Source organism: Aedes aegypti, chromosome 1, assembly GCF_002204515.2.
Source record: "Aedes aegypti strain LVP_AGWG chromosome 1, AaegL5.0 Primary Assembly, whole genome shotgun sequence".
Lineage (NCBI taxonomy): Eukaryota > Metazoa > Arthropoda > Insecta > Diptera > Culicidae > Aedes > Aedes aegypti.
The window spans coordinates 288,089,069-288,116,207 of NC_035107.1; the positions used below are offsets into that span (position 1 = coordinate 288,089,069).

Genomic DNA, 27,139 nt, shown 5'->3' on the forward strand with positions numbered 1-27,139 from the left:
GCAACAGTTTGTTTGTTCAAAAGGTGTTTCTCATGTGTTGCGCGGAAGTTTTTGCGAAAAGTTTAGATTACTTCAGGCGTGGCCAAATTTTGCCAGTAATGAACTTATATTCTGAAGGGTGCAGTAAAGTTATAAGCAACAAGCTTTGATTAATGAGCCATGTGGTCGCTATTATGGTGCATTGGCGAAGCAATTGTTCGGAGAGCTGGTGGAGTAGTGAGCAGAGAAGATGATTGGTGATCTTGAGGTCAGAAGTTCGATTCTCGTTCATATTTTTGTTTTCATTTATTTTTTCTTCTAAGTATTTTGCAACAAATAAACAATTTCGATATAACTTAAATAAGTTGCAAACAGACTCCATCTTTGGCGCTTTTTGTGTTGCTATACAGTACAATTGTAAGTCATATTTTCAACAATCTACAACTCTGATTAGTTTTAAGAGATAATTTTAATCTTGAGTTGAAACAAATTGTGCTGCTTGGGATAGTTCCCTGTGGTGAATACGCTTCAGTTGATACCCACGCTAGAATTTCACTGATAACGAGTGGGTGATTCTTTGGTCTTAGACCTTTTGTCCTTTCGTCTTTCGACCTTGTGTTATAGATTCATTACAGCTGAATACCACCAAAAGCTGGACGAGTGAATAAGTGAGATCAATGTGAGCGAAAACCTGAACTATCTATGAGATTCAATCCTTGGAATGGTGAGTGAAACAGCGCGAGAAACGATAAGTACTGCTCAAAGATGTCCCAGAAGCGGATGGTTTGACGAGGAGTGCCAGATGGTGACGAATGAGAAAAACGTTGCCAGACGGCGGATGTTAGACGCAGAGGCGCAAAACTGTGTGGAACAACAAGGCTGCTGGGAAGGATGAACTCCCGGCCGAACTTCTCAAGTACGGGAGTGAGCAGCTGATGGAATAATTTACCATATACGACTAAGGATATTAGATAAGGATGTCCGATCGACGTCGGATCAAATGTTTATCCTACGACAGATCCTCGATAAATTTCGAAAGTACAACTTGTAGACTAATCATCTGTTCATTGATTTCAAGACGGCGACAAAATTTTAACGGAAATTCAGAAAATTATTCGAAATCATTGGAACAGTTATTCAAGTCATGGTGCAAAAGTTTGGGTTTACCCCTTAGTATGATGTATCGTGCAAAAGTCACAAGAACTTACTTGAAACATGAACATCTAAACTTCCATTACGTGATGGATCCGGGGAACGGAAATAGAATTTACAGTAATGGAATTTATGCCCCCAAAATTCAGTTTGTATGAAACTTCTTAAATTAATATCAAATATACTACAAACGAGACTTGTTTAACAAAGCTTGCAGAAAGCTATGTAAGCTATATGCTACACACGGATTCCCGTAAAATCTCAACAGCTGAACAGTTCGGTAAAATAAATTAACGGAGTACGGTAAATTTTCACAGTATTCGGAAAAAAATCACCGGAATCCGTTAAATTCCGAGGAAGTTAGGGTGTTTTAATTCACCGAACTGTTCAGCTGTTGAGATTACGGTGAAATTCACCGTAAGAGCTTAGTGTGTAACTTGCCTTGGTGTTTTAGGTTAGCCAAGAACTCCGTGGGAGCTAGGCCTTCAGATCTACAAGCATAATTATATCACTAATAACGCTTGTAGATAAAGAAAGTTTATGAACAACATACACAATCATGATAATAGATTTTGTCAAGTTCACAGTTCAACGATCATACAATGTTATGCAAGAACTTTTTTGAGTGCAAGCCAATTCTTAAGGTAACCCAAGAACTACTTGGAATGCAGGTCAAGCGTAAAGAGTGACCTTTCAGAATCTTACAAACAGGGATAATATCCACACAGGCTCATACTGTTAAGTTTTACCAAGTTTTACGTCCTTAGACTATTGAAGGTTATCCAGAAATTCCTTTGGCCATAGCGTAACAAGAGAGCTATCGAAAATTTATGAATAACATTTATACCCATATAGGCTCATGAAAACATATTCTGCAAAATTTTAGGTTCAACGATCATTTATGATTATACAATAAATTCTTTGAGTAAAAGCCTTCAGATCTACAAGTGTAACCAGTGATTATACTCTATCAATATGTGTTAACTGTTTAAGGTTATCCATCCAAGAACTACTTTTAAAAACAGTTAATCAGATCTACAGGCGTAATAAGTGGTGTATCAGAGCCTTCCAAATAGAGTAATACCCATACAGGCCCATATAGTTAGGTTCTACCAACTTTGGTGTTCGACGACAATTAAAAGTTATCCTAAAGCGCCAATACAAACAGTTTTTCTAAGCTACAACTGTAATCAGTTGGCTCTCTATGATTTATTAGCCTTCATCCAGCCAACATACTTTTCAATATGCTGCAAGACGCACAAAAATTCAATGTGATGCAATAATATAGCACATTGACTAAAATATGCATAACTATTTTTGTTTCTTGATCGATTTCCAGAAATCCATCATAAGTATAATATTCGTTTGTGATGTGGTCAGGATCAATCGTGTTGCGCATCGCAAGCGTAGCTCGATAGAACAGTGTCGTGGATCGCATTAGTAGTGTTTGATCTAGCTCCAATCCGGTTAGGCGTGAATATATCATGGATCGCATCACCAACTACTCCAAGATTTTTACCTTATACCCATGGCAACTGTAGAGATGCAGAGGTATATTCGGTCTCTAATAACAATGGTTGTCTAACTAATATTGCTTCCCTTCCCTGATGACCGTAAGGACGTGCCCGGCGCCGATATTGACGTTATTAAGGACATATCCCCATGTGTACCAAAATGGCACCTTACTTCCCCCTTCGCTTTCCGCTCCCTCCTCCCACGCTTCTCACAGTGTTTTGGAGAGCGATCACAAAAAATGATTATTTGAAGTTACTAACCTTATTGTAGAGCGGTGGTTTCTTAACTGAAAGCATTCCATAATGTGTTTTTCACAAATCACCAGTTTTTGAATGCAAATACGTAGTTATTGCTGTGATTTGTGTTATAAAATACCACGCACTTCCGAATCACTTCTTCTTCACGCACCGAGATATTGTTTGCTGGCTTTTCGGTGCCCGTTCTAAAATTCACTTTTAATCGTATTTCTACTCACCGTAGCAATTCAAAAATCTAATGCGATACTTGAAACACTTTGAATATTCACGCACGATGCTCCTGTGAGCAATAAATCACTTATATTAGTCAATTTGTGCTCGAAAACAGCACCGGAACGCGAATTCACTGAGCCAACATTGTTTATGATTCGGATGCGCCGCTCTCACTGATTGGAAGTGATGCCAGTTTTTATGTTTGCAATTAGAATGGTTTGAATATTCATACACTTGCTACAACCACGTATTTTACAATTTCATAATACTCAAAAGGTGTACAATGTCACAAGTGTTGCAAAACATTTTTATGCGTGAGAAAAACAATGTACGACGCAATTTAACAGCAAAAATGAGTATAATATATTATACAGTATTGCTGTTTGCATTTGAGATGCAAATCATGACTAAACGTCCTCCAAATGCGATAACACAAAACAATCGAAGGACACCTAGCAACGATTATAGAACTCACCGCCGCCCTAGCAAGAAGAATCTATCTTTGACACCGCATTTCTTGTGAAAAATCTTACCGCATTTGGTGTTCCCGCATTTGATATTTGCATTTCAAACGCACACAGCAATACAATTGACTGTAAAATTCATATGCATACTGATGGCAACTTTGTCCGTCCGTGAGAAGCGAGAGAAGAGAAGAGAAAACTGCCAAAAATAGTAAACAACACACGCAAGGTGTGAAAAATGCTTATAATTTTGGTCAAAAAACATGTTTTCACTACCAAATGAAATAAATTGTGATTTTGAGTTTTTATGAAGTTGTTGATGAATTCATATCGACAATAATACCTTTGTATGAAACGTGTGCAAGTAACACTACCTACATAATTTTGTTATTGGAAGTATACATGAAACATGATGATTCATTTTTGGGCGACGCACATAACATTGTGCTCCGCCTTGTTGGGTGGCTCGAGAGGGTGCTTTAGCGGGTGGCTCGAGTGGGTGGCAACATTATGTTTACGTGCTCAATGAACCTTCACCTTAAACTCTCCATTTGTGTACATTGGGAATGGTAACTAATCACAAATCTCATTAATAAAATCTCGGTGCAACTGCGACTGTTCTTATCAATCACGGAGTGCAACTACGAAACGGTCGTCTATGCTCATGTTCAGTGATAATTATGCTTATATCTAATTGTTCAAAATTATCAGGCTACTCAGCATACAAAACAAGAAAGGATTAAAATACTTTCACGACATATTTTCAAAAGTTGTGTCTTTATGATACCCGTACAAGAAAAATCAAACTGAAAAATTGAAAACAGCGTAACTTCAAATTTTGAACTAAACTATTAAATTCCAAAGATGGTTTTGCTAATATGAGTGTTTACTCTCAAGATCTGAATTCAAAGTTTGGTTTACATAGTGATTGTTGAACTGTGTATGGGGCTATCATAGAGCTGACATGCTCTACATTGGCCCTATAATAACCTTATAAGTCCAAAATAAGCGAATTAGCGGACTAGTGATTACTTGAGCTTGACCATCAAGCCTCCGAACAAAAAACTTACCAACTGTCGCAGAATGGCATTCACAGCATATCGCACGCTTCGTTCGAATTTGTCCTGTCGTCCGACGTAGCTTTCCATCCGATCATCACTTTCCTGGGCATTCACCAGTCTTAGCTCCGGGGAGGCGTCATCGAATGTTTTACTTCGGTTGATCAGAGCAAGCTTGGCATACGGCAGAGGAGGGATTGCACCCAGTGGGCCATTCCCACCGGTCGTACTGCTGCTACCGGAACTACCTCCAAAGATGAGATTCTCCGACAGTGACGATGATCGTTTACCGTGGCCTCCGTAGCAGGCGTGGCCAAACGCGGCGCAGCCTCCTGCAATAAAGGTGAAATGGAAGTGACAATTGTTAAATCGCAATTTTCTAATAAGCTTAAGGTTAAGAGGTATCGAAGCCAAATCTCAAATTTTCATGAGCACAAATCTGGAAAACCGAACACCCGTTCGAGCTGAAAACTTAATCGATTGGTCACCACCAGCGAGTGAACATTCGATTAATTTTTCAGCTTAAACGGATGTTTAGTTCTCCAGATTTGTGCTCTCGAAAATTTGAGGATTGGCTTCGTTTCATCTTCACCTTAAACATTATATTTTGTCCATGAGGAAATATTTATATGTGATTGGAATCTATGGAGGTTTCTTAGGACAAATCTCTGCAACATGCAATAGACAATTTCGAAGAGAAATTTAAGATGTATTTATAATGTTCTTACGTGGAGACATTTGTTAAGGATAATCCTGGATCAGATGATTCTAAAAATATACTTATGAAAACCATGACAATTTCAAATGCACTGCTTTGGAAATTAGACTTTTTTTTATTAAATTCTAACAGCATGTCACGCGACGGGGTTGGTGGTCTGATGGCTACCGCTTCTGCTTCATATGCAGAAGGTCATGGGTTCAATCCCAGGCCCGTCCCTTTCCTCGTACATTGTAGTTGTATATCTCTCACTTGCTTCTATCTTCCATTCTAAATATATCACACTCAAACTATTCGTTCATAGCAAACGCTAGAACCAGAGACGGACAAGAAACCGTTTCCCTAACGCTTCCTACTTTCACACGCACGCCTTTCTTACGCCTGATACATAGGCAGTCTGCTAACCACAAAAGCAAACCTCTCTGCCATGCCTATCCCCCAATCCCCATACACTCCCGCATGAACTGGCGTGGATGCAGTGGAATATACGGTCTACGTGGGAGCCAGTTCAATGCATCATCAATTCCTCCCCCTTCCCCTCATTGGTCTGCATTCTGACGTGGCAGGCACCATTGTCGCTAAAAATAGAAGATCACCAGCACTTATACACTGAGGATGCCTGTTAGTCCCAAGCAGTCATTCGGTTGGTTCCTTGTGTAAGTGCAGCTGATCTGGCGATACTGGAGTAGCATCAAGCTCAAGCTCAAGCTCTAACAGCATGTCACGAATAGCATGAAGTTTTACCTGTCTAAAATAATAGAACTCAATCCAAAAGTTTTGAAATTATAAAAATACCGTTTTGGAAATACAACATCACATGTAAATTGAAATGTTTTTGCATCGTGGCTATTTTGAAAAACGCATGTTTATATAAGCTTGTTCACTAAGTCAAAATTTAAAATTTTTTGCAGAAAAAATACTTATCCTATTTTGTTTGTTTTGGCAAGAAATTGGCAAGAATCATAATTTGATCATTTTTGTCATAAAGGGTGGTTCTAATAACCTAAAAGTTCCTACATAGAATTCAATGATTTCCTCACAGATCTTATTTGAAGCTGTTTCCAACATGCAGTTCAAAATTGGTATCAATCTATTTACTAGGAACAGAGTGTCCTTTTGTATGACATTCGATATATATACAGTCAGTGACATAAGTTAGTAACCAAATGCTGTTTTTCCATATAAAATGCCCAAGTTTGTGGTGCTGTATCTCAGCTTCTGGTAGTCCGAATTGGCTGAAATTTGGATGACGAACTACAAATAACTTGAAATTTTGCCTGTAAGGGAATTATTACATTGCAGTCATTTTACATAGAGTTTCAGAGGGTTGTTCAAAGACAAAAGTAAGTAATCGAGGGACTTTGTAATTTAATTCTAAAACGGTAAGTTGTGTATTGTTGATATGTTTCACAAAGTTGTTCAATTCCAGAATTCACACATATTTGCAGAACACGCTGTGTAGTATTGATCTGCATTGTTGTAACCCTATGATTTCAGTGGCGTTCTCTTAGCTCTCTTAGCGACAACCTACTAGCCAATGAATGTGACAATAACACCCGATCGTAAATCAGGCAATCAAGTAGGCATTGCGAAAACCAACACCCACTCTTCCAGTAACGTCTCAAGCAGAGTGTCGTGCTTTTGGTGGTGCTCCCGTTTGCCCACTTCAATTCCAAACTCCACATTTGGCGAATCCTGCCAGTTACGAAAAAGAATATCGAGTGTTACCACGGAACCATAATAATTATCTGTGAGCAAACGGGAGTGCCTAGTATTTCTCTGATGCTGCACTAAAAATGAGTAGGGGAAAAGCACTAATTTTCGACCCACAAGAATTTTGTGCTAATTTTCGGATTTTCATACAAAGTAGGCCAAAATCGTATGAATGGGTCGAAAATTAGTGCTAGGTCGAAAATTGGTGCTTTTCCACTAGTATTTCAAATAAAGAAAAGTGATCCGTGTTTTGAAGAAAAAAAAAAAAAAAGTAAGTAGAAGTGTGCTTAAAACCATCCGGAATGCCATTAACCCGTTAACACCCGAGGTATCTCACAATTGGAATTCAGCTCCGTTTTTGTTATTCATAGTCGTATTCCCATATATTAAAGCTTGTTTCACCAAAAAAATTCAAGTCTATGGTGGGGATCCAAATAAATTCTTGAAAGTGTGTCGTCCATATCTAGTTGTTCTATAAGTTTATTTTCGAGATTAATCAAAAATATTTTCATGCTCTTCGACCCATTACAATGTAAACAAGTTGGAAAAACTGCAGGTGAGGGGTAATTCATAAATTAGGTCCCGTACAGAAGAGGAAGGAGGGGGTTACAAGAAAACGTGACTACCCACATAAAAATTGAAATCCATACAAAAAGTGTGATATAGAGGAAAATTGAGGAGGATGAATATGTCAAAACTTTGCGTGACGTAATTTATGGACGTACCCTGTTAAAGAAATTGCAACATAAAGAATAAAAATTTCAGAGGCGAAATATGCATGCCAGAACTAAATCATTTAGTGACTTCAATTAAATTTTCTGCTTTACCACGTAAGTAAGGTACAGACAAACATGCATTTCCATACATGTACATGTACAATAGGGTGCCAATGAAAATCGATATTTCGAATTTAAAAATATGGTAGTGCTCAAAAGTTTTGTCTCCTCGAAAAAAGTCCCCATGCAAAATTTGAGCTCAATCGGACTTCATTAAGTGGACCCCCAAGGCGGTCAAAGTTTGGCTATTTTGACCCATGAAAAATCTCCAAAGGGGGGGGGTACATGAAATTTCCGAAATTTAATTTTTTTTTCTCATTAGGGTGCATCATTTTTCGTACAGTTTGAAACCATGATTTCTCGAAAAAGTCTCGTCCACTTTCCTTAATTGTGGTGTCATTGTAAAAATTCAACCTTAATATCTACAGACCTAAAGATTATGGTGTGGACTACTACATAATATTTGCGTAATGTTCGACGAAAAATATAAAGGTAACTTAGTTAACAACAAAAGAGTTTTCTAGAAAGCCTCTCTTTGTTAGAAAGGTCCTTTTGAAAAGTTTTGCGTGATTTTCATTCGGAATGCAACACTTCACTAAGCTGAACCAGTTCGGAGTCCTCGTCTCATACAAAATCCGCTTGCTACTTCGTGATTTCAGATGCACTCATCTCAGAGATCAAGCATTGAGCCTCAGTGACCTTTTCAATTTAGTTTTGCAAATTCCGAAGGAAATTCCAGAGAAAATTCTGAAGGAAATACCGAAGGAAATTCCAAAGGAAATTCCAACGGAAATTCCAGAGGGAATTACGAAGGAAATTCCAGTGGAAATTCTGAAAGAAATTCCAGAGAAAATTCCGAAGGAAATTCCAGACGAAATTATCAGGAAATTTCAGAGGAAATTTCGCAGGAAATTCTAGAGGAAATTCAGAAGGAAATTCCAAAGGTAATTCAGAAGGAAATTCCAAAGGTAATTCCGAAGGAAATTATAGAGAAAGTTCTGAAGGAAATTTCAGAGAAAATTCGGAATGAAATTCCAGAGAAAATCCCGAAAAAAATTCCAGAGGAAATTCCAAAGGAAATTCCAGAGATAATTTCGAAGAAAATTCTAGGGGAAATACGGAAGGAAATTTCAAAGGAAATTCCGAATGAAATTTCAGAGGAAATTCCGAAGGAAATTCCAGAGTATATTCCAAAGGAAATTCCAGAGAAAATTCCGAAGGAAATTTCAGAGGAAACGAAAATTATAGAGGTACTTCCGAAGAAAATTCCGAAATAATTTCAAAGCTTCAAATGAAATTCCAAACGAAATTCCAAAGCAAATCCCGAAAGAAATTCCAAAGCAAATTCAAAAAGAAATCCGAATGGATTTTTGAAGGATGTTCCGAAGCAAATTCCAAAGAAAACTCGGATGAAAGAAAATTCCAAATGAAATTTTGTAGCCAGCTCTAAAAAAATTGCAAAGGAAATTCCGAAGGCAACTTCAGAAGAAATTCCGAAAGAAATTCCAAAAGAAACGCCGAAGAAAATTTTGAAGAACTGAAGAAGGAAATTCCGAAAGTAATTCCAAAGAAATCCAAAATAACTTCCTGAAGCAACTTACTGAAAGAAATTCATGAAGAAATTCCAAAGGAATTTTTGAAGTAAATGAGATATGAAGTTCCGAAGAATACGAAGGAATTTTAAAGGATACTCCTAAGAAAATTCCGAAAAAACAATTCGAAGGAAATACCAAAGTAAATTCCGAGAAAATTCAACAGAAATTCTGATGAAAATTACGTAAAACAGTCCAAAGGAAAATTCCGTTGAAAATTCCAATCAAAACTTCTAAATAAAATTCCGAATTCTCCATAGGAAATTCCAAAGGTTATTCTAAAGGGAATTCCGAGGAAACTCTATAACAAATTTGGAAGTAAACTTCAAACGAAATTCCGAAAGAAATTTCAAAGAGAATTTTGAAGGAAGTAATAAAGGAATTCCAAAGGAAATTCTGAAGAAAATTTGATAAGTAGCCTCAAAGAAAACTGCAAAGGAATTTTAAAGGATACTGCTAAGGAAATTATAACGGATATTCCAAAGTTAATTCCGAAGGAAACTAAAAAAAATCCAACGGAATTTCCGAAGCAAATTTCAGAGGAAATTCTGACGAAAATTGCGTAGAAAATTCCAAAGGAAATTCCAAAAAAAAATCCAAAGCAAATTCCGAAGAAAATTCCGTGGAAAATTCCAAAGGAAATTACAAAAACTCCATAAAAAATTCCATAAAAAAATTCAAAGCAAATTCCGAATGAAATTCAAAAAGGAATTTCTAAGGAAATTTCGAAGAAAAAATCACAGCTCCAAAAGAAATTCCAAAGGAAACTTCGATGGAAACTTTCAAAATATAAGGGAAATCCCGAAAAAAAAAATAAAAAAAACGAATAAAATTCTAAAAGAAATTCTGAAGCACATTCCAAAGGACATTCCGACGACAATTCTGAAAATATCCAAAGCATATTCAAAAGGGAATTTCTAAGGAAACTCCAAAGAAAATTCCAAAGCAAATCCCGAAGCAAATTGCAATGAAAAAAGGAAGGCAAAAGGAAATTTCGCAGAAAATTTCTAAACAATTTTCTATGGAATATCCAAAGCAAATTTGTAAGGAAATTCTCAAGAAAACTCTGTAGAAATTCCAAAGAAAATTGTAAAGGAAATTGTAAACGAAATTTCTAAGAATACAGTATGGCCCATAAAAAAATGCGAAAATTGTTTGAACGTGAATATAGCATCAACAAGCGTTATTTTAATTGTTTTTGATAGTGAATGTAAATTCTGATTATTGTAGTATATTCTTACACAACTTCGCTATCCAGAACAATTTTTGGCATATTTTTCTTACTGTCCTAAATAATGTAATAAAGCAAATAAGTTCAAAGGTTTTGTCCGCCCAAAGCTAGAAACAGCGTCTGATTGTCGTATACTCTGGTGATAAACTTTCCACCTTAAAAAATCACACTTTATTGTTGAAAAATTTAGTTTGTTTGCTATCAGAGGATGGAGGAGTTCTTTGAGAACGTGTTTTTCATGATCACAATAAAATATTTTTCCAGGGTCATATTTTTGAGGGCATTTGCGTCTTATAGGTTTGATATGCCTTTATTTTTTGTTAAGGTCGAATAAAAAATAAATACGGGAGCCTATAACAGATTTTTGAGGATGAAATTTGTTTCATCGGTTAGATACAACTTATATCAATACTAGCTCATAGGTTTTGAGCAAAACGGAGCCGCTTATCACACATATATGAAGGTTCAATCAAAGCTTTCCAAAATGAGCTGTTTTTTCGAAAATATGTTGAAGTCTCCAATTACCCAGGTATGAACCAATTCTATCATTTGATATGGGCGTATGCAGGAGACAAGGCCTGTGATGAATCCCACGCTATCGTTGATGTTTTAGAAGCTTCCATCACACAGATATTGAACTCGACGTCCGCATGATAAAATTTGAAGGTATGCTTCCAATTCCTCTCTGGTAAGGTGAAAGTAACAGATATAAATCATATCTAAAGCGAAAAACTGAGTCTAAATAGATTAAACAATGAAAGTAGTAAATAATATTTATGTTTTATTCACATTTTCCATGTAAAAACTTCCATAAAACATGATATGACCATTTTCGCATTTTTTTTATGGGCCATACTGTATTCCGCACTAAATTTCAAAGGTCCAAAAGAAATCCCAAATGAAATTCCGAAGAAAGCTCCAAAGAAAATTTCGAAGGAAATTCCAAAGTAAATTCCAATGCTTCGAAAGAAATTCCAAACAATATTTCGAATACAATTCTGAAGGAAGCTCCAAAGATAATTACACAGGAAATTCCGAAACAAACTCTTGAAGAAATTCGGAAGGAAACTCCAAAGAAAATTCCAAAGCAAATTTCGAAGGAAACTCAGAAAGAAACTCCGAAGTAAATTTCGACGAAAATTTCAATGAAAAGTTCAGAATTAAATTCCGAAGAACACTTCATAGGAAATTTCGAAGGAAATACTACAGAAAATTCAAAAGGGCACTTCTAGAGATACCGAAGAAAATTCCACAGGATATTCCGAAGCAAATTCAGGATAAATTTCCAATTTTGATGAAAATTTCAAAGGAAATTTCGTAGAAAAGTCCAATAAAAAATTTTTAAAAGGAATTTCGAAGGAAATTCCGATTGAAATTCCAGAGGAAACTCCAAAGAAAATTCCGTTGAAAACTCCAACGAAAAAATTCATATGAAATTCCGACGAAATTTCTATAAGGAACTTTGTTACATCTTTGAAGAATAAACGAGAACTGATTGTTAAAACTGGAATTGCCTACGTTGTCACAACCGAATCGCGTGTACTATAGCAAGCCGAAGGCAACGTACTTTTATTTCGAGAATGAAGGAGCCCAAGGCTGAGAATCTCTTTTGAAAATATAAACTAAACACTTTTGTTGCCCTTCATCGTCGCCCATCAAGCTATTGTCATAATTTGAATACGTCAAAAATTATTTCATTCCTTTTTTATCTGTATTTTGATTATGGCAGTTAGACTTGTGCTTCACTGAATTCACTGATTATTATTATTGGAACGTTTTATTTTAACTATTCAAAAGAAAACCTTAATGAAAATATCTTAACGAAGAGTTGCATACCAAATTAAATGATCACCCTTATGAGTGATTCCAAGCAACAGCACCAAAATTTGGTAAATTTTTTAATTCATTTTTTTCTATTGAGCTGAAACTTTGCACAGTTTTCCAGTTCCATCTAAATCGTCATTTTCCGATATCAAATCTTCAAGTTGAGTCACGACTAACTTTTCAAAAGGGTGTATGTGAAAATGGTTCAAAAATATTCTAAAAGCTGCACAGCAAAAACGGTTCGTTCAATTGTTAGACAACTAAAGAAACAAAGTTAGACAACTAAATAAAGATTCAAAAAAAAAATACACACAGTAAAAAAATTTTTTTTTGCATTAAAAAACATAATTTTTGACACAAAAACTCAAATATCTCAAAACCCCATCGGAATACCAACGTAATTTTTTGAGGGAAAACGGTCCATTATATTAGCTATCTACCATAAAAATTTGGTGATGGTAAACCAATAAACAAAATAGTTATGACATTTCAAACATGTCACAATTTTCACATTTAGTAGAAAAAAAAAATTTTTTTTCGGTGTAAATTATTACGGGAATCGCAGTTTGTTGCTGATTTTATTGTTAAGGGCCTTGCGTGAATTAAACAAGTCGTTTTCATGTATTCATTAGTATTATGTATATTATATGTATAAATATTATGTATATGTATGAATATTATATGTATATGTATATATGTTTAAATTAAAATCAATTAACAGATTACACGAAAATAATTTTTTTTTTACCAGGATATTTTTTTTTAGAGTATGATCGATGAGTTTCTAAATGTTATATATAAACTTTAAAAGTTTTGGATTTGGGTATGCGTTATGAGATCATGAAAACATTTTATTAATACTTATTTATTTATTTATTGTTATTCAATTTTTTTACAATATCGAACACTTTTGCATCATTATCAGTACAGTTCGAGTATAGTTTTGCTTTAATTTTATTTTCTGACAATGGAATGAAACAGTGAAATTTTTGGGTTCCTTGGATCGTTTTCGCGTTATTATATTGCTCGCTGAGCTCTGATGCCGTTAATTCGTACTCTTCAGTAGTAGTAAAACAAAATGATAATTTTGTTAAATCTGTTAATGAAGTACTCGACCTAGCATTTTTGGTTGCAAGACAGTTATTTTTGAATTGTTTTGCCTCTTTTGCTGTATTTCTATTGGTTTTGAACTCATCAATGGCGTCTTGAATAGACCACGAGCTTGGCAGCATCGACAAAATCAATAATTTTTCTTTCCTTGTCGTGGCTAGATTCGAGAACCTTTCCTTCAAATTCATAATTACCTCATCGTAGTCTGTATTTTCCACATCCTCAGGTCCTAATTTGAAGAGGTTTCTTCGTACAGCTTCGTTGATTTCACGGTATTTTTTCTCGGGATAATTGACGTAACCCATCTTCGTCCATTTAATCGGAGTCACTTTTATTCCAGCTATCCCTTCGTTGAAGCGTTCGATGTTGACCTTCTGGATGCACTCATCTTCTGATTGATTTGTTGAAACAGATGTCGCTGATGGTACCGTGGCAAGACTATCTGCACTTGGTACTTCTGGTAACTCCTCAGTTGTTGTCGGTGCATCTAGTAATTCCTCAGTTGTTGTTGTTTTCGAACTTCCTGCAACCTGATCCACTGATGATGTACAGATTGCCCGTTTGTCAACGTTTAAACGGCAGGACGTACAAATGCGTAAATTTGTATTCAATGTAGACATTGGAGCATAACCAGCCGCTTTCAGTTTATCTATGGTGCTTTCGGTGAGATTTCGTAGCTCTTTCGAACACTTTTTTTCTGCAAACGGCCTGCAACAGTTGAGAAAGTGACTACTCATGTTGCTCGTTTGATTTTAATAAACAAAATCACTTTTAAGTTTTTACTGACTAGTTTGGTGTCGTTTGCTTGACTGAAGAAAAATTTTACAATTAAATCTTTTATAACCATAGTGGTAGTATATTTTTAGCTTTTTCGTGAGTATGTTCATGGTATGTACCTATCATGTTTTTGATGTTGTTGAAGTTACTCGCTTTCTCCCAAATATGATTAACAAAGTCTATTCTCTACCAAGGCGGGTCTATACCCAGGTGTAATCAGATTTTAACTTTGTGGAGAAAACCAGCGCCGAGAAAACCGACCTGCTTTACGTATACTAGATCACTTGGTATAGACCCGCCTTGTTCTCTACGAGGTAAACTTTTTGCAGGTAAACTAGTCGTATACCTGTATAGAAAACTTTTTTTGTAGCTTTTGTCTTCAATATTTGATTTCTTATAGGTTTCTTTTATCAAAAGGTTTCAACACTATTGAGAGAATTTTTCTTCAGTTACGTATAATAAAAAAATATGACACTATCAAGACTTTAGATCACAACACTGGATCGCGTCTAACTTTCTAATAGATGCTATAATAGTTATGAATAATTAAATAAAATATCATGAAAACAACTTGTTAACCTCATGTGGTACCCTTAACAAAAAATTCAGCAACAAACTGCGGTCCTAAAAAAAATTAACAATGAAAAAAAAAATTTTTTCACTAAGTGTCAAATTTGTGAAATATTTGAAATGTCATAACTTTTTTGTTTACCATCACCAAATTTTTATGGTAGATAGCTAATATAATGGACCGTTTTCCCTCAAAAAATTACGTTGGTATTCCGATAGGGTTTTGAGATATTTGAGTTTTTGTGACAAAAATGATGTTTTTTAATGCAAAAAAAATTTTTTTTTTTACTGTGTGTATTTTTTTTTTGAATCTTTATTTAGTTGTCTAACTTTGTTTCTTTAGTTGTCTAACAATCGAACGAACCGTTTTTGCTGTGCAGCTTTTTGAATATTTTTGAACCATTTTCACATACACCCTTTTGAAAAGTTAGTCGTGACTCAACTTGAAGATTTGATATCGGAAAATGACGATTTAGATGGAACTGAAAAACTGTGCAAAGTTTCAGATATTTTTGAAATGGTCGATCAGAATCGACTTGCATGCCTCCGTGGAATCCCTCATTAAATTAAAAAGCCTCTTGGTTACTTCCCGAGCAAAGTCCAACATCAAAATGAAAGCAAGTTGAAAACATATATTGTTTTCAGCATCAAGTTGATATCATAATTTGATATCTATTTATCAATGAAATATTCGATATCATATTTTGTTTTTTTTTCTGCTATCATTTTAAATTTATACTTATATTTTCTTTTTATTTAATTATAAATTTATTCGTGCTACATGTTTAAATACTACGAGAATATAAAAATAAAGCATTTATCTAGTCGCAGCCATGTTTCAATATCAATCGAAAATATGTATATCTCAGCGAGTTCTCAATTTGCTTTCATTGACAGCAGAAACTGTTTTCAATTTGCTTTCACTGACAGCAAAAAGAGTTTTCAATTTGATTTCATGGGAACATTTTTCTGCTCTCAGTTTTGATATTTTAACCGTTAAAACGACCAAAATGACAACAAACTTAGTTATCAAAATCCGCGACAGCACAACATCAAAATTAGTTTTCAATATGATCTCAAGCTTTGCTCGGGTTACTTTTGTCTTTGAACAACCCTCTGAAATTCTATGTAAAATTACTGCAATGTAATAATTCCCTTACAGGCAAAATTTCAAGTTATTTGTAGTTCGTCATCCAAATTTCAGCCAATTCGGACTACCAGAAGCTGAGATACAGCACCCCAAACTTGGGCATTTTGTATGGAAAAACAAAATTTGGTTACTAACTTACGTCACTGATTGTATATATTTTGTTGTTGTATTGTAGACTGGCAGCTTATGTTGTTAATGAGGCTTTGATAATGATTCCACAGTTTCAATTGAACAACAATAGAAAGTGTGACTGATACCTCATTTTACATTTTATTAGTAGGTCACATGCCAGAAAGCATCAACAGCATCTGCTTTCAATAATGTTTCCGCAAGTAGAGTTTTCACCGTTGACATTGTTTCCTGTGAGCTCCTGATGGTTATTGTTTGCACAGGAGGAAAAATCTTTCCCACCCAGATAAAGAAGACATTCATACCCTTTTCGTTTGAAGAGAGAAGAGAGTTTGGAGATATCTTGACTCACTTTGCGGTCTCCGTCCCAGGTGAATATTTATCAACCATCCAGTGCAGCTCCACTGACTCGCATGTGGGTGCCGGTAGACAGAAGCATGCTTCAAAATCAATTTCCTTCTCCATGGAAAACGACGTACCATTATTGGTTGGAAGCGTAGCAGACGAGCAACAGCCAGAAGAAACACACATCAAAATAATACCATTGACGATAATGAGAGACAATGAGTGTCGAAAGTCAGCTGGGCGGACCATTTTAGTCAGACGGGACCACGAGCAGGGTATGCTTCATATCCATCTGTTTTGGCTTGAGAATCTTCAGACCAAAGTGTTGACTAACTGAAAGACAATGAATGTGGATATGAAGATTTTTCAAATGCAGTATTCAAAACCAACCAACCAGATTAAGATATGTGAAAACAATCTAAACAAAAATTAAACCTGCAACTGGGGATCCAATTCGGCAACCACAGAAAGCTAATCCAAATTCGCCAACCCCTTTGGTCCACCTGGGTGCTAAATATTGTAGTTTATGCTTTAGATTTCGGACCATGCATACAAACCATGGCGTGGACCGTAAGTTACACTACTCACCTGTGTAGTAACACTGACTAGGAACTTTTGCTTGTCTCGTTCTGACCGAGCAGCTCTCTGGCGCATTAGTTCTTTTTGCAACGCGCTACTAGAAGCATAATAGTATCAAAATGAGGCAGCTAACCAACCTGCGGAAACCACGTATACTCGTTTGTCTTGCAAAGTATCTGCTTTACCCGTATACAACAGTATGGTCGGTGGCGGTGGTCGGGCTTGGATAATTCGATCAATTTCGCTCAGCAATTTGCCAACAAAGAGATCACAATGTAGGATGCGATGCTCTGCTTTGCCGCTGGTTGGTTATGCAATTTGGCGGCAAACAAGGTGCACCTTCTTAACTATTATTAGGTGGAAATTTTTCGTTGTTTTTTGCCCGCTTCGGAACTGCAGCAGCTTTACTTGTGGAGAGGGGACAAAATTGAAATTAACTTGGTTTGCAATAACTCCTATATTTATTCCAGCACTGACAAACATGAAATGCTCGTCACTACTGGTATGACAGCTTAAACTTGTTATCATGCGTCGACGATATTTTAAGCAAGAGCAATATACTATAGTTTTTGACCGCCAACTCATCTCTCTGACAGTATCTACGTTAGTACATATCGTGATGCTGAATCTAATGAATGTGAAACTACGTCCAAAAATCTCCGAAATTAACTACGTATGGTACCAACGCCTGCCTCGGAATAACTTCAATAACTGAAGCAGAAATCTTCGTAAACAATGCGTGCTTCCTAAAATAAAGTTACACAAATCGGACTCTTCTGAACCAACACACCATGGGTGTTGTTTTAACACATCCTGAAAAATTGATTTTGTGTTGATTTCAGTCTAATTCTATCGAAGCTTACGACGCACAGAGTTAACTTGTATTCCGGAGCTTCTTTATGAGCCACATGGGTACTTTGCAAAAAATTGAAAGGAATCATCCCAGGAGCAGGGTTTTCAGATCAGATGCGTTGCTCTAGGAAAGCTCGATTTTGTATCATTCGTACTCAATTTTGACTAACTTCGTCTAAAATTTAAAATGAGTACACATTTCAAAATGTAAATAATGTAAAAAAAGAAAAGATTCCGGCTCTGTTGTGCCCTACGGTGCCTGAGCCAGCCAAATAAACGAGATAAGAAAAAAAAAACTTCGTCTAAACGTGCATCGACAAAACAGCAAATTTAGGGTGGTCGTTGATATACCATAATGCGTGAAGAATCTTTGAAAATGCCAAGATCCAGTTAAATAAGTAAGTGTGGTCTTGACTTATTAAATTTTCATCTGTTAAGCTTTATACAAAATTGATAAGGAAAATATGACAGTCGAAAACTTCTTAGAAGTCGACATTCAAAATTGGCTCATACATGTTCGACTGTAGGTATATTTCATCGTGGGACAATCTGTAGCTCGACCTTTGGGTTTATGGCTATTATGAAGAGGAAATTCTCGACCGATTATTTTCATATCACTCTGCAAATTCCTTGCATAATTGACCAATCCAAATGCCTGCGTAGTAGTGTGATGTTGACAAAATTTTCTTTGTTTGTTGTGAGAACTGTCACAACATTGCTTTTGATTACTCTGAGAAAGAAAACATAAACAGAATTACTGCCGAGCATTCACTTGCTAGTTGTACTAACGTTGGCAGAAAGTTCAAATGATGTCAACCAAACAGCGATACGTATTCAGTCTGAGAAAATCGACTTGTGTAAGATTGGTCGAGCGTTGGTAGTCGTGGCAGTTTGCGTGTGGACCTCTATTGATAAATGTTTGATGAAATTTGGTAAATCTTTGATAATTCTCTGACAAGGCCATGGTAGTTCCTGACATGACTAACAAATACAAAATTTAGAAACTTATTTATCATTGTTTTTATTTAAGTAAAAAAAGCGGGGGTACAAACTACTTGGGCATTTTCACGATTCACTTTGACATGGGGGGTGTTTTCTTGGCCGAATTGTCTGAAACTCTTTGCAATAAGAAGCACTGGCTGAAAATGAGCTCAGTAGCTTTTGAAAAACCCCTGCCGAAAGAAAACAAAACTGCCAAGAATACGATCCAACTATTTGTTGAAAATGTTATTTTTGGATCTACACTCCCGTGCATAAGTTTGGGTTCACCCCCTAAAAGACATACACAAGTGTTCTGTCCATATCCCTGTGATAACACGTCCAACTGAAACAATTTAAGCCGCATTCGAAAGGCAAAGAGTTATTCTTACTTCGTATGTATTTTTTCAAAAACATTTTTTTAAATTTTGTATACTAAATTTTTACCTAAAGTTGAAACATTTTTTAAAAAACACACTCGATCGACGAAAATTTTAAATCAAAGTGTCATTAGAATCGTAATCTTATATTTTTTGAAGAGACCCTACGAAATTTAGGCAGAAAAATCTGGAAAGAATTCAAAACCAATGCAAAAGTCAGTCAAGTCATCGTGCAAAAAATTGGGTTCACCCCTCAGTATGATGCAAATCGTGCAAAAGTTTGAAGACACCTGAGCCGCACGCACGTCATTACAAGTGTCAAAGTGTCATTTATGGACCCAATTTTTAAATAAAAGTTCAAATATGATGTATCCGTTATTTGAGCGGGAAAAATTGCTAAAGTAGTTGCAGTAACATGCTCTTTCGTGTCATTACATAAAACAAGATTTCATTAAACATTTTAGGACTCAATTAGCTGCGTCTGTTATTTGGCTTTCAAAGTATGTCAGAATGTCTAAAACTTATCTGAATTACGCTCGAAACCTAAAAATATATTATGCAATCGTTTCTTCCGTCGCTTTTGCACTTCTAATTTGATTTGATTGACGTTTTTCCACATTCCAAAACCCAATTAATACACATTTCGAAAACATTCTTATCCTACGATTGCATACTTTGAGCCAAATTATTTATTGCAAACATCTTTTTGCTTGGGAGAAGGTACAATAACTAGTGCATTGCGCACATCATAAGTGCGAATAGAAGGGCGAGATTGCGAACAAACGCACTTATAAAGAGTCCAGTTTCCAATGGAAGGCATAACAACATTCCAAACAATAAATCGAAAGAAGTACGACGAGTTTGCATGATAATTCGTTGAAATGATAATGTTATCGAAGAAAAAGCTATCCCGAGTACAAAACTGCATTTTGTTCTGTCAGTTTATATTGTATTTATATTCTGTATTTACAATGAAAAACTTAATTTTTCGAGAAAATTTACATCAAATTATGAAACCATAATATAATTATCCATTTTGGTGAAAAAAAATCAATCAAATCCATTTAGATTGATTTTTGTATACACTATTCAATTTCGGGGAATATTTAGCTCAGGACGTTACAATTTGGGTTACTTTTTAACCTTAGTAAGATACTGGGGTCATAATGACCCAAAATCGAATTTCAACCTGCAATATCTCTGTTGTTATCAAACGGATCTTTCTGAAATTCCCTGACTTTTAATATTTTGTGGAAACGAAGCGCAAGACCAAAAAATTTTTTTCTTAAGGTGATTCTAAGATGGCGCCACAAAAAAACAACTTAATAAGATACTGGGGTCATTATGACCCAGAAATGTATACCCCTATAAATCAGCGAAATATCAACCGAATAATGAAATTTATGCCGCATTCGAAAGATATACTCCTCAAGATTCTGATCACTACCTGGAATACCGGTTCCGGATCCAGTGGCCACCGGGAATCGGCTACGAAGGGGACCATGTTGGCCACGTGGAATTTCAGTACACTCAGTCCAGAAATCTGCAGTCATCACCAAATTGTATAAGATGCAGGCCATATAGGAATGTACTGTCTTCAGCAAACTTGTTTCGGGGACCAAGAACTTCCACTTGGGATACAATTTAGTTCAAAACTCGACCGCGACGTGGCGCTAGCGTCGATATGAACTTCCGGTAGGGGCTAATTATGCGATAACTCGAGAATGCGAACACATAGAAGGATGCTGTCTTCGGCAAAGTTGCTTAGGAGGATAAGCACTTCCTCATGAGATACAATTTAGTTCAGAACTCGACCGCTGCGTGGCGCTAGCGTCGATATGAACTTCCGGTAGGAGCTAATTATGCGATAACCCAAGATTGCGAGCACATAGAAAGATGCAGTCTTCGGCAAAGTTGTTCATGAGGATAAGGACTTTCTCATAAAATACAATTTAGTTCAGAACTCGACACCGCGTGGCGCTAGCGTCGATATGGACTTTCGGTAGAGGCTAATTATGCGATAACTCGAGATTGCGAGCACATAGAAGGATGCTGTCTTCGGCAAAGTTGCTCAGGAGGATAAGGACTTCCACATGAGATACAATTTAGTTCAGAACTCGACCGTGACGTGGCGCTAGCGTCGATATGAACTTCCGGTAGGGGCTAATTATGCGATAACTCGAGAATGCGAACACATAGAAGGATGCTGTCTTCGGCAAAGTTGCTTAGGAGGATAAGCACTTCCTCATGAGATACAATTTAGTTCAGAACTCGACCGCTGCGTGGCGCTAGCGTCGATATGAACTTCCGGTAGGAGCTAATTATGCGATAACCCAAGATTGCGAGCACATAGAAAGATGCAGTCTTCGGCAAAGTTGTTCATGAGGATAAGGACTTTCTCATAAAATACAATTTAGTTCAGAACTCGACACCGCGTGGCGCTAGCGTCGATATGGACTTTCGGTAGGGGCTAATTATGCGATAACTCGAGATTGCGAGCACATAGAAGGATGCTGTCTTCGACATAGTTGCTCAGGAGGATAAGGACTTTCACATGAGATACAATTTAGTTCAGAACTCGACCGCGACGTGGCGCTAGCGTCGATATGAACTTCCGGTAGAGGCTAATTATGCGATAACTCGAGATTGCGAGCACATAGAAGGATGCTGTCTTCGGCAAAGTTGCTCAGGAGGATAAGGACTTTCACATGAGATACAGTTTAGTTCAGAACTCGACCACCGCGTGGCGCTAGCGTCGATATGAACTTCCGGTAGAGGCTAATTATGCGATAACTCGAGATTGCGAGCACATAGAAAGATGCTGTCTTCGGCAAAGTTGTTCATGAGGCTAAGGACTTCCACATGAGATACAATTTAGTTCAGAACTCGACCATCGCGTGGCGCTAACGTTGATGTGGCCTTCCGGTAGGGGCTAGTTGTGCGATAATACAAGAATGCGAACACATAGAAAGATGCTGTCTTCGGCAAAGTTGTTCAGGAGGATAAGGACTTTCACATGAGATACAATTTAGTTCAGAACTCGACCGCTGCGTGGCGCTAGCGTCGATATGAACTTCCGGTAGAGGCTAAATATGCGATAACTCGAGATTGCGAGCACATAGAAAGATGCAGTCTTCGGCAAAGTTGTTCATGAGGATGAGGACTTCCACATGAGATACAATTTAGTTCAGAACTCGACCATCGCGTGGCTAATTTTTCATGTAAACAAAGAAATAAATTGCTGAAAGAAATTCGTGAGAAACTCCAAAAAGAACTAAACAGTAATTTAAGGAGTAATTTTTAAAATCATTGGATAAATAAATAAATTGATAAAATTACGCCTTGAGGAGAACTGGGGGTGTCTCTCCTAGGAAATAATTTATAAGGATGTCGCCGAAAAAAAATTCTGTGGCGTATCCCTAGAAGAAATAAGAGATAGAATTCCGAAAGAAACTCTTGAGCACATTTCATAAGAAACTTCCAACATTTTCTTACCCCCACTTAAAAAAGTGCACGTCATAAACTTTAATTTGAACGTAATCTTCTGCTTGAGTTGTGATTATCTAATCACCTACACTATTCTTCGCAAGTTAGAGTAAGTAGATTTGCGAGCGTGACTTGAAGTATAAAGATGTGAATGTGTTCGGATAGTGATAACTATCAATATTATTATTGAGATAATTAAAAATTTATAGTACAGTGAAACCTCCATGAGTTGATATTGAAGGGACCATCGACTCATGGAACAGCATTCCTTTGGAAAGCTGCTTCTAGGTACCATCATAGTAACCATGAAAGTTTGTTTTTACTATGGTCCCATGAGTCGATATCGAGTCATGGAACATCGACTCATGGAGGTATTACTGTAAAATCAATAGAGTGTGTGAATTTGATTTAAAGTAAAATTTAGTGCTGAAGTAGTTGATTTGATTCAGAATCAATTATTTTTGCGTAAGTAATAATAATTAACAGGATAGTAACGCCAAAATAAAACATTCTTCTCCGTTAACTTCTGGACATTTCTTTTGAATCAGCTTCTGCAGAAATTTCAACAAGAATTTGCATAAAGGTTTTGTATGATAACAATTTTGGCAGGAAGAACTCAGAAAAATTTCGTCAGATTATCTTGAAAAAAGGTTTGTAAAAAAATTAAGCAATTTCGCAAACACCAATGAAAAAATCCCAAAAACCCAAATTTCTCGTAGAATTCTATAATAAAGGATTAGAAGAATCAAATTAGATTGAATAAATGACCGTGGAGGAATTCATACATCAACTCGAACGAATGTTGGAAATATCTTATGGACTAATACTAGAAAGAACAGCTGGAGGAATTCCAAAAATAGCTTCATTAGGACGCATTATTAAAAAGTACTCTGAAGTGTTTTTAAAAAATCCTCTTGAGAAAATCCAAAATTATCCTTCAGAAAAAAATCAGACTATTATTCCGTCAAATCCAAAAATAATAACTAGAGAAATACCGAAAACAATTTTAAAATCAGATCGTCGAAGAATTCAATAAAAAAAAGACCTGTGAGGGAATTGCAAAAACTCTGAAGAATTCACTCCAGATAGATTTGTCCGGGAATTAATCCATCCTCAAGGAACTTTTACAGGAATTATTGCATAGATTACTTCAAGCACTCCTCCAGCGATTCTTGCAAAGATTCTTCAAGCGATTTCTCCTGACATTCCTCTAATAAAAAATAAGAGATTCCCCTAAGGATTCCTCCAAGAAGATCTCTACAGAGATTTTTGCAGAATATCAGAGGTTTCTCTAAGAAACATTTCTTCAAGGATTACTTAAAATATTTCCACAGTGAATTCTCCAGACATTCCGCTGGTAGTCCTTCCAAGATTCCTCTAGGATTTACTTCTAAGATTTCTTCCAGGGATCGCTCCAGGAATTCTATAACGAATTATTCCAGAGATTCTACCATTCAATTGGGGATTTTACAAGAAATTATTTTATGAGTTCTTATAGGGATCGCTGGAGAAATTCTTGCAAGAGCCCAAGAAGGGATTCTCGAGGAAAGCTCTGGAGGAATTCCTTACAAAAATCCCCGGAACAGCATACATGCTTTTCAGTTACGCAGTCTCTATTTTTTTCAACGTTCTATTTATGATGAAGACTGCGTAGACGAAACTCATATTTCATTTATATATACATTAAAATCTCTACCAGTTCATTCCTGAAACGATATCTACAGGAAACCATGTAGAGATTTTTCTGTAGCGATCCTTGGAGAAATTCCTGAAGAAATAGCTGGAGAAATCTCTGCAGGAATTCCTGTAAAGATTTGCATAGAGAAATCTCTGTAGGAGTCTTTGGATAGACTCATGTACTGCCCATAACTGCATATTTGTAACATTCGACAAAAGTAGGCATTGAGTAAATGGAATACCAAGAGTACATTTGATGACAGTATGGGAGGAAACTAAAATTACTAAAAATTACCAGGAACTCAAAAGTGCTTATTTGAGGCTGATATTTTGTACAACTCATATCGCATACTAGGTGAATAGTCAGAAAATAATTCTGGTAGAAATTTCATTGCTGTTACATTACGAAGCTCATTTATAATCTCAATGTTACTGTTATGCGGTTATAATTACCAATGCGACAAAACAACTTGGTATTTTTTTCGAATTTTCTAGAACAATCTCACATATTTCAGTAAGCTGATCGAAAGTATTTATCATTTGATGACTCTCCATGGTATTAACTTCAATTTGTCAAAAATGTCGAATGTGACAAATATGCAGATATGGGCAGTGTAGGCATCCATGAAGGACTCTTGGAGACATCTTTGGAGGAATCACTGATGAATGGAGGTATCCTAGGAAGAATCGATGTAGAAATTTTGCAGGTGGAATCGCTAGAAAAATCCCTGGAAAAACCCCTGTAGATTTTTTGCTGGAAAAACCCCTGTAGATTTTTGTTGGATAAATCCCTGAAAGAATCCTTATAGGAGTATTAAAATAGAAAAATTTCTCAAAAAATCTAAGTAGAAATATCTTAAGAAATCCATGAATAGATTTTCAAGAAAAAAAATTATAGAGATTTTACTGTAGGATATGTAGAGATTTTTTTTAATGAAATCCATGGAGAAATTTTTAGCATAAGTTCTGATAATATTCTAGCAGGAATTAATGGGAGAATCTTTAGAGAAATTTCAAGAAGAACTCTTGGGGGAATCCATGGAGTATTATTGAAGACCCAGTACGAATCCCTGGAAGATTACCTTGAGAAATTCTTGAGGCGTTTCATGAAATTTCCTTGAGGAATTCGTGAGTTTTAGAACACCTGCAGAAATTCCTTGTGGAATCCTTGTAGAATTTCCTCATAGAATCATCCCTGGAGGAATCCCGGAATAATTTCTGAACGAATCGCGAGAGAACTGCTTGGGGTTCTTTTTGTATGTATTCGTGGAGGAATCCTCGGAAAAAAAATCTGAAGATATCACTAGAGAAACATCTTTAGTAATCCTTGAAGAAATTGTTTCAAGTATTACTCCTGGAGGAATTCCTGGAGAAAGCCTTGAAGATATCTGTGCAAGAATCCTTGAAGACACTTTCCTGGAGAAATCCTTGCAAAAGTCTGTGGAAAATTTTATAGAGGAATACCAGAAGAAATAACTTAAAAAATCCCTGGAGAAATTTCCGGAGAAATTTCGAAGTATTCCTAAAACGAATCCTGGAGGAACCCTTGGAAAAAATCCTGAAAGAATCCCAATAAAGATTTTTTTGGAGGAATCTACGAAGGAATCACTTAAGGCATTTCTGCTGGAAACCTTTGCGAAATCTCTGAAGAAATCCTTATGCATATTTTTTTTTTGTAGGAATCCTTGTAAAAATTCCATGTCAACTCCCTGGAGGAAGCTATTCCATGCATGGCAAACAAAAGTTCTTCCTGAAAAAATCTCTGTCAAAAGTCCTAGGGAACCCCAGAAGAAATCATTGTAGAGATTAAGGTACAGAATAGCTTGGATTATTTTCTGGTAAAATACTTGGAGGAATCTTCGAAAGATTTCCTGGAAAAATCTTTGGGAGAGTCTCTGGAGATATTTCGAGAGGATGAGGACAGAAGGGCATGGGTTTGTATTCCATCGGATGAGCTCTCGGTAAATAACTGTAGAATCCATCATACAAATCATTTAAGGTTACTGGACTGTATCCTTTGAATAACTCCGATGTGAACTACGTCTTGAGATCTAGATAACTTTTTGGAGGAAATCCAGAAGGAATTACTGGTATAAAGTCATAAGATTCCTCCGGATCCAATTAAAAACTAAAGTGCACAGTTACTGCAACAACTTCTAAAGAAAACTAGAAGTAATTGTTTTTGCAATTTCATGACGTTATCTGTATCTGAACTCTTGTTGGAATTTTAGAAGTGAGTACAATATAGTTCATATCATATCATAGAGCTTATTTTATATTATATACAATCGACTCTCCACAACTCGATATTCTATAACCCGATATACTCTATAACTAGATGGATTTTCCGGTTCCTTCAAATTTCCATACATTGTGCTCTCCATAAGTCGATATTTCTGTAACTCGATATCTCCACAAGTTGATGTTACGTGAGATGTGAATTTCTCTCCATAACTCGATATCTATTTTAATTTTTTTTCTTTTTTGGGGAAACGTGATCTAATTTTTGTTTGAAGATGAATAAATACTTACAAGTTGTAATGACATGAAAATGATAAAAACTATTGTCAGTAAAAATAACGTGATTTTTCGAGCACTTCGAAAAATGTTTTCA

At 36.2% G+C, this 27,139-nt stretch overlaps 1 protein-coding gene across 1 annotated transcript in view; it reads right to left on the reverse strand.

Annotated features, from left to right (window-relative positions):
• The window catches only part of LOC5565599, a 75,296-nt gene that overhangs the window by 8,976 nt on the left and 39,181 nt on the right, over positions 1-27,139 (reverse strand). The window contains exon 3 of the mRNA XM_021838098.1: positions 4,651-4,970. Coding sequence (XP_021693790.1) covers positions 4,651-4,970 — 320 coding nt within the window. The remainder of the gene's footprint in view (positions 1-4,650; positions 4,971-27,139) is intronic.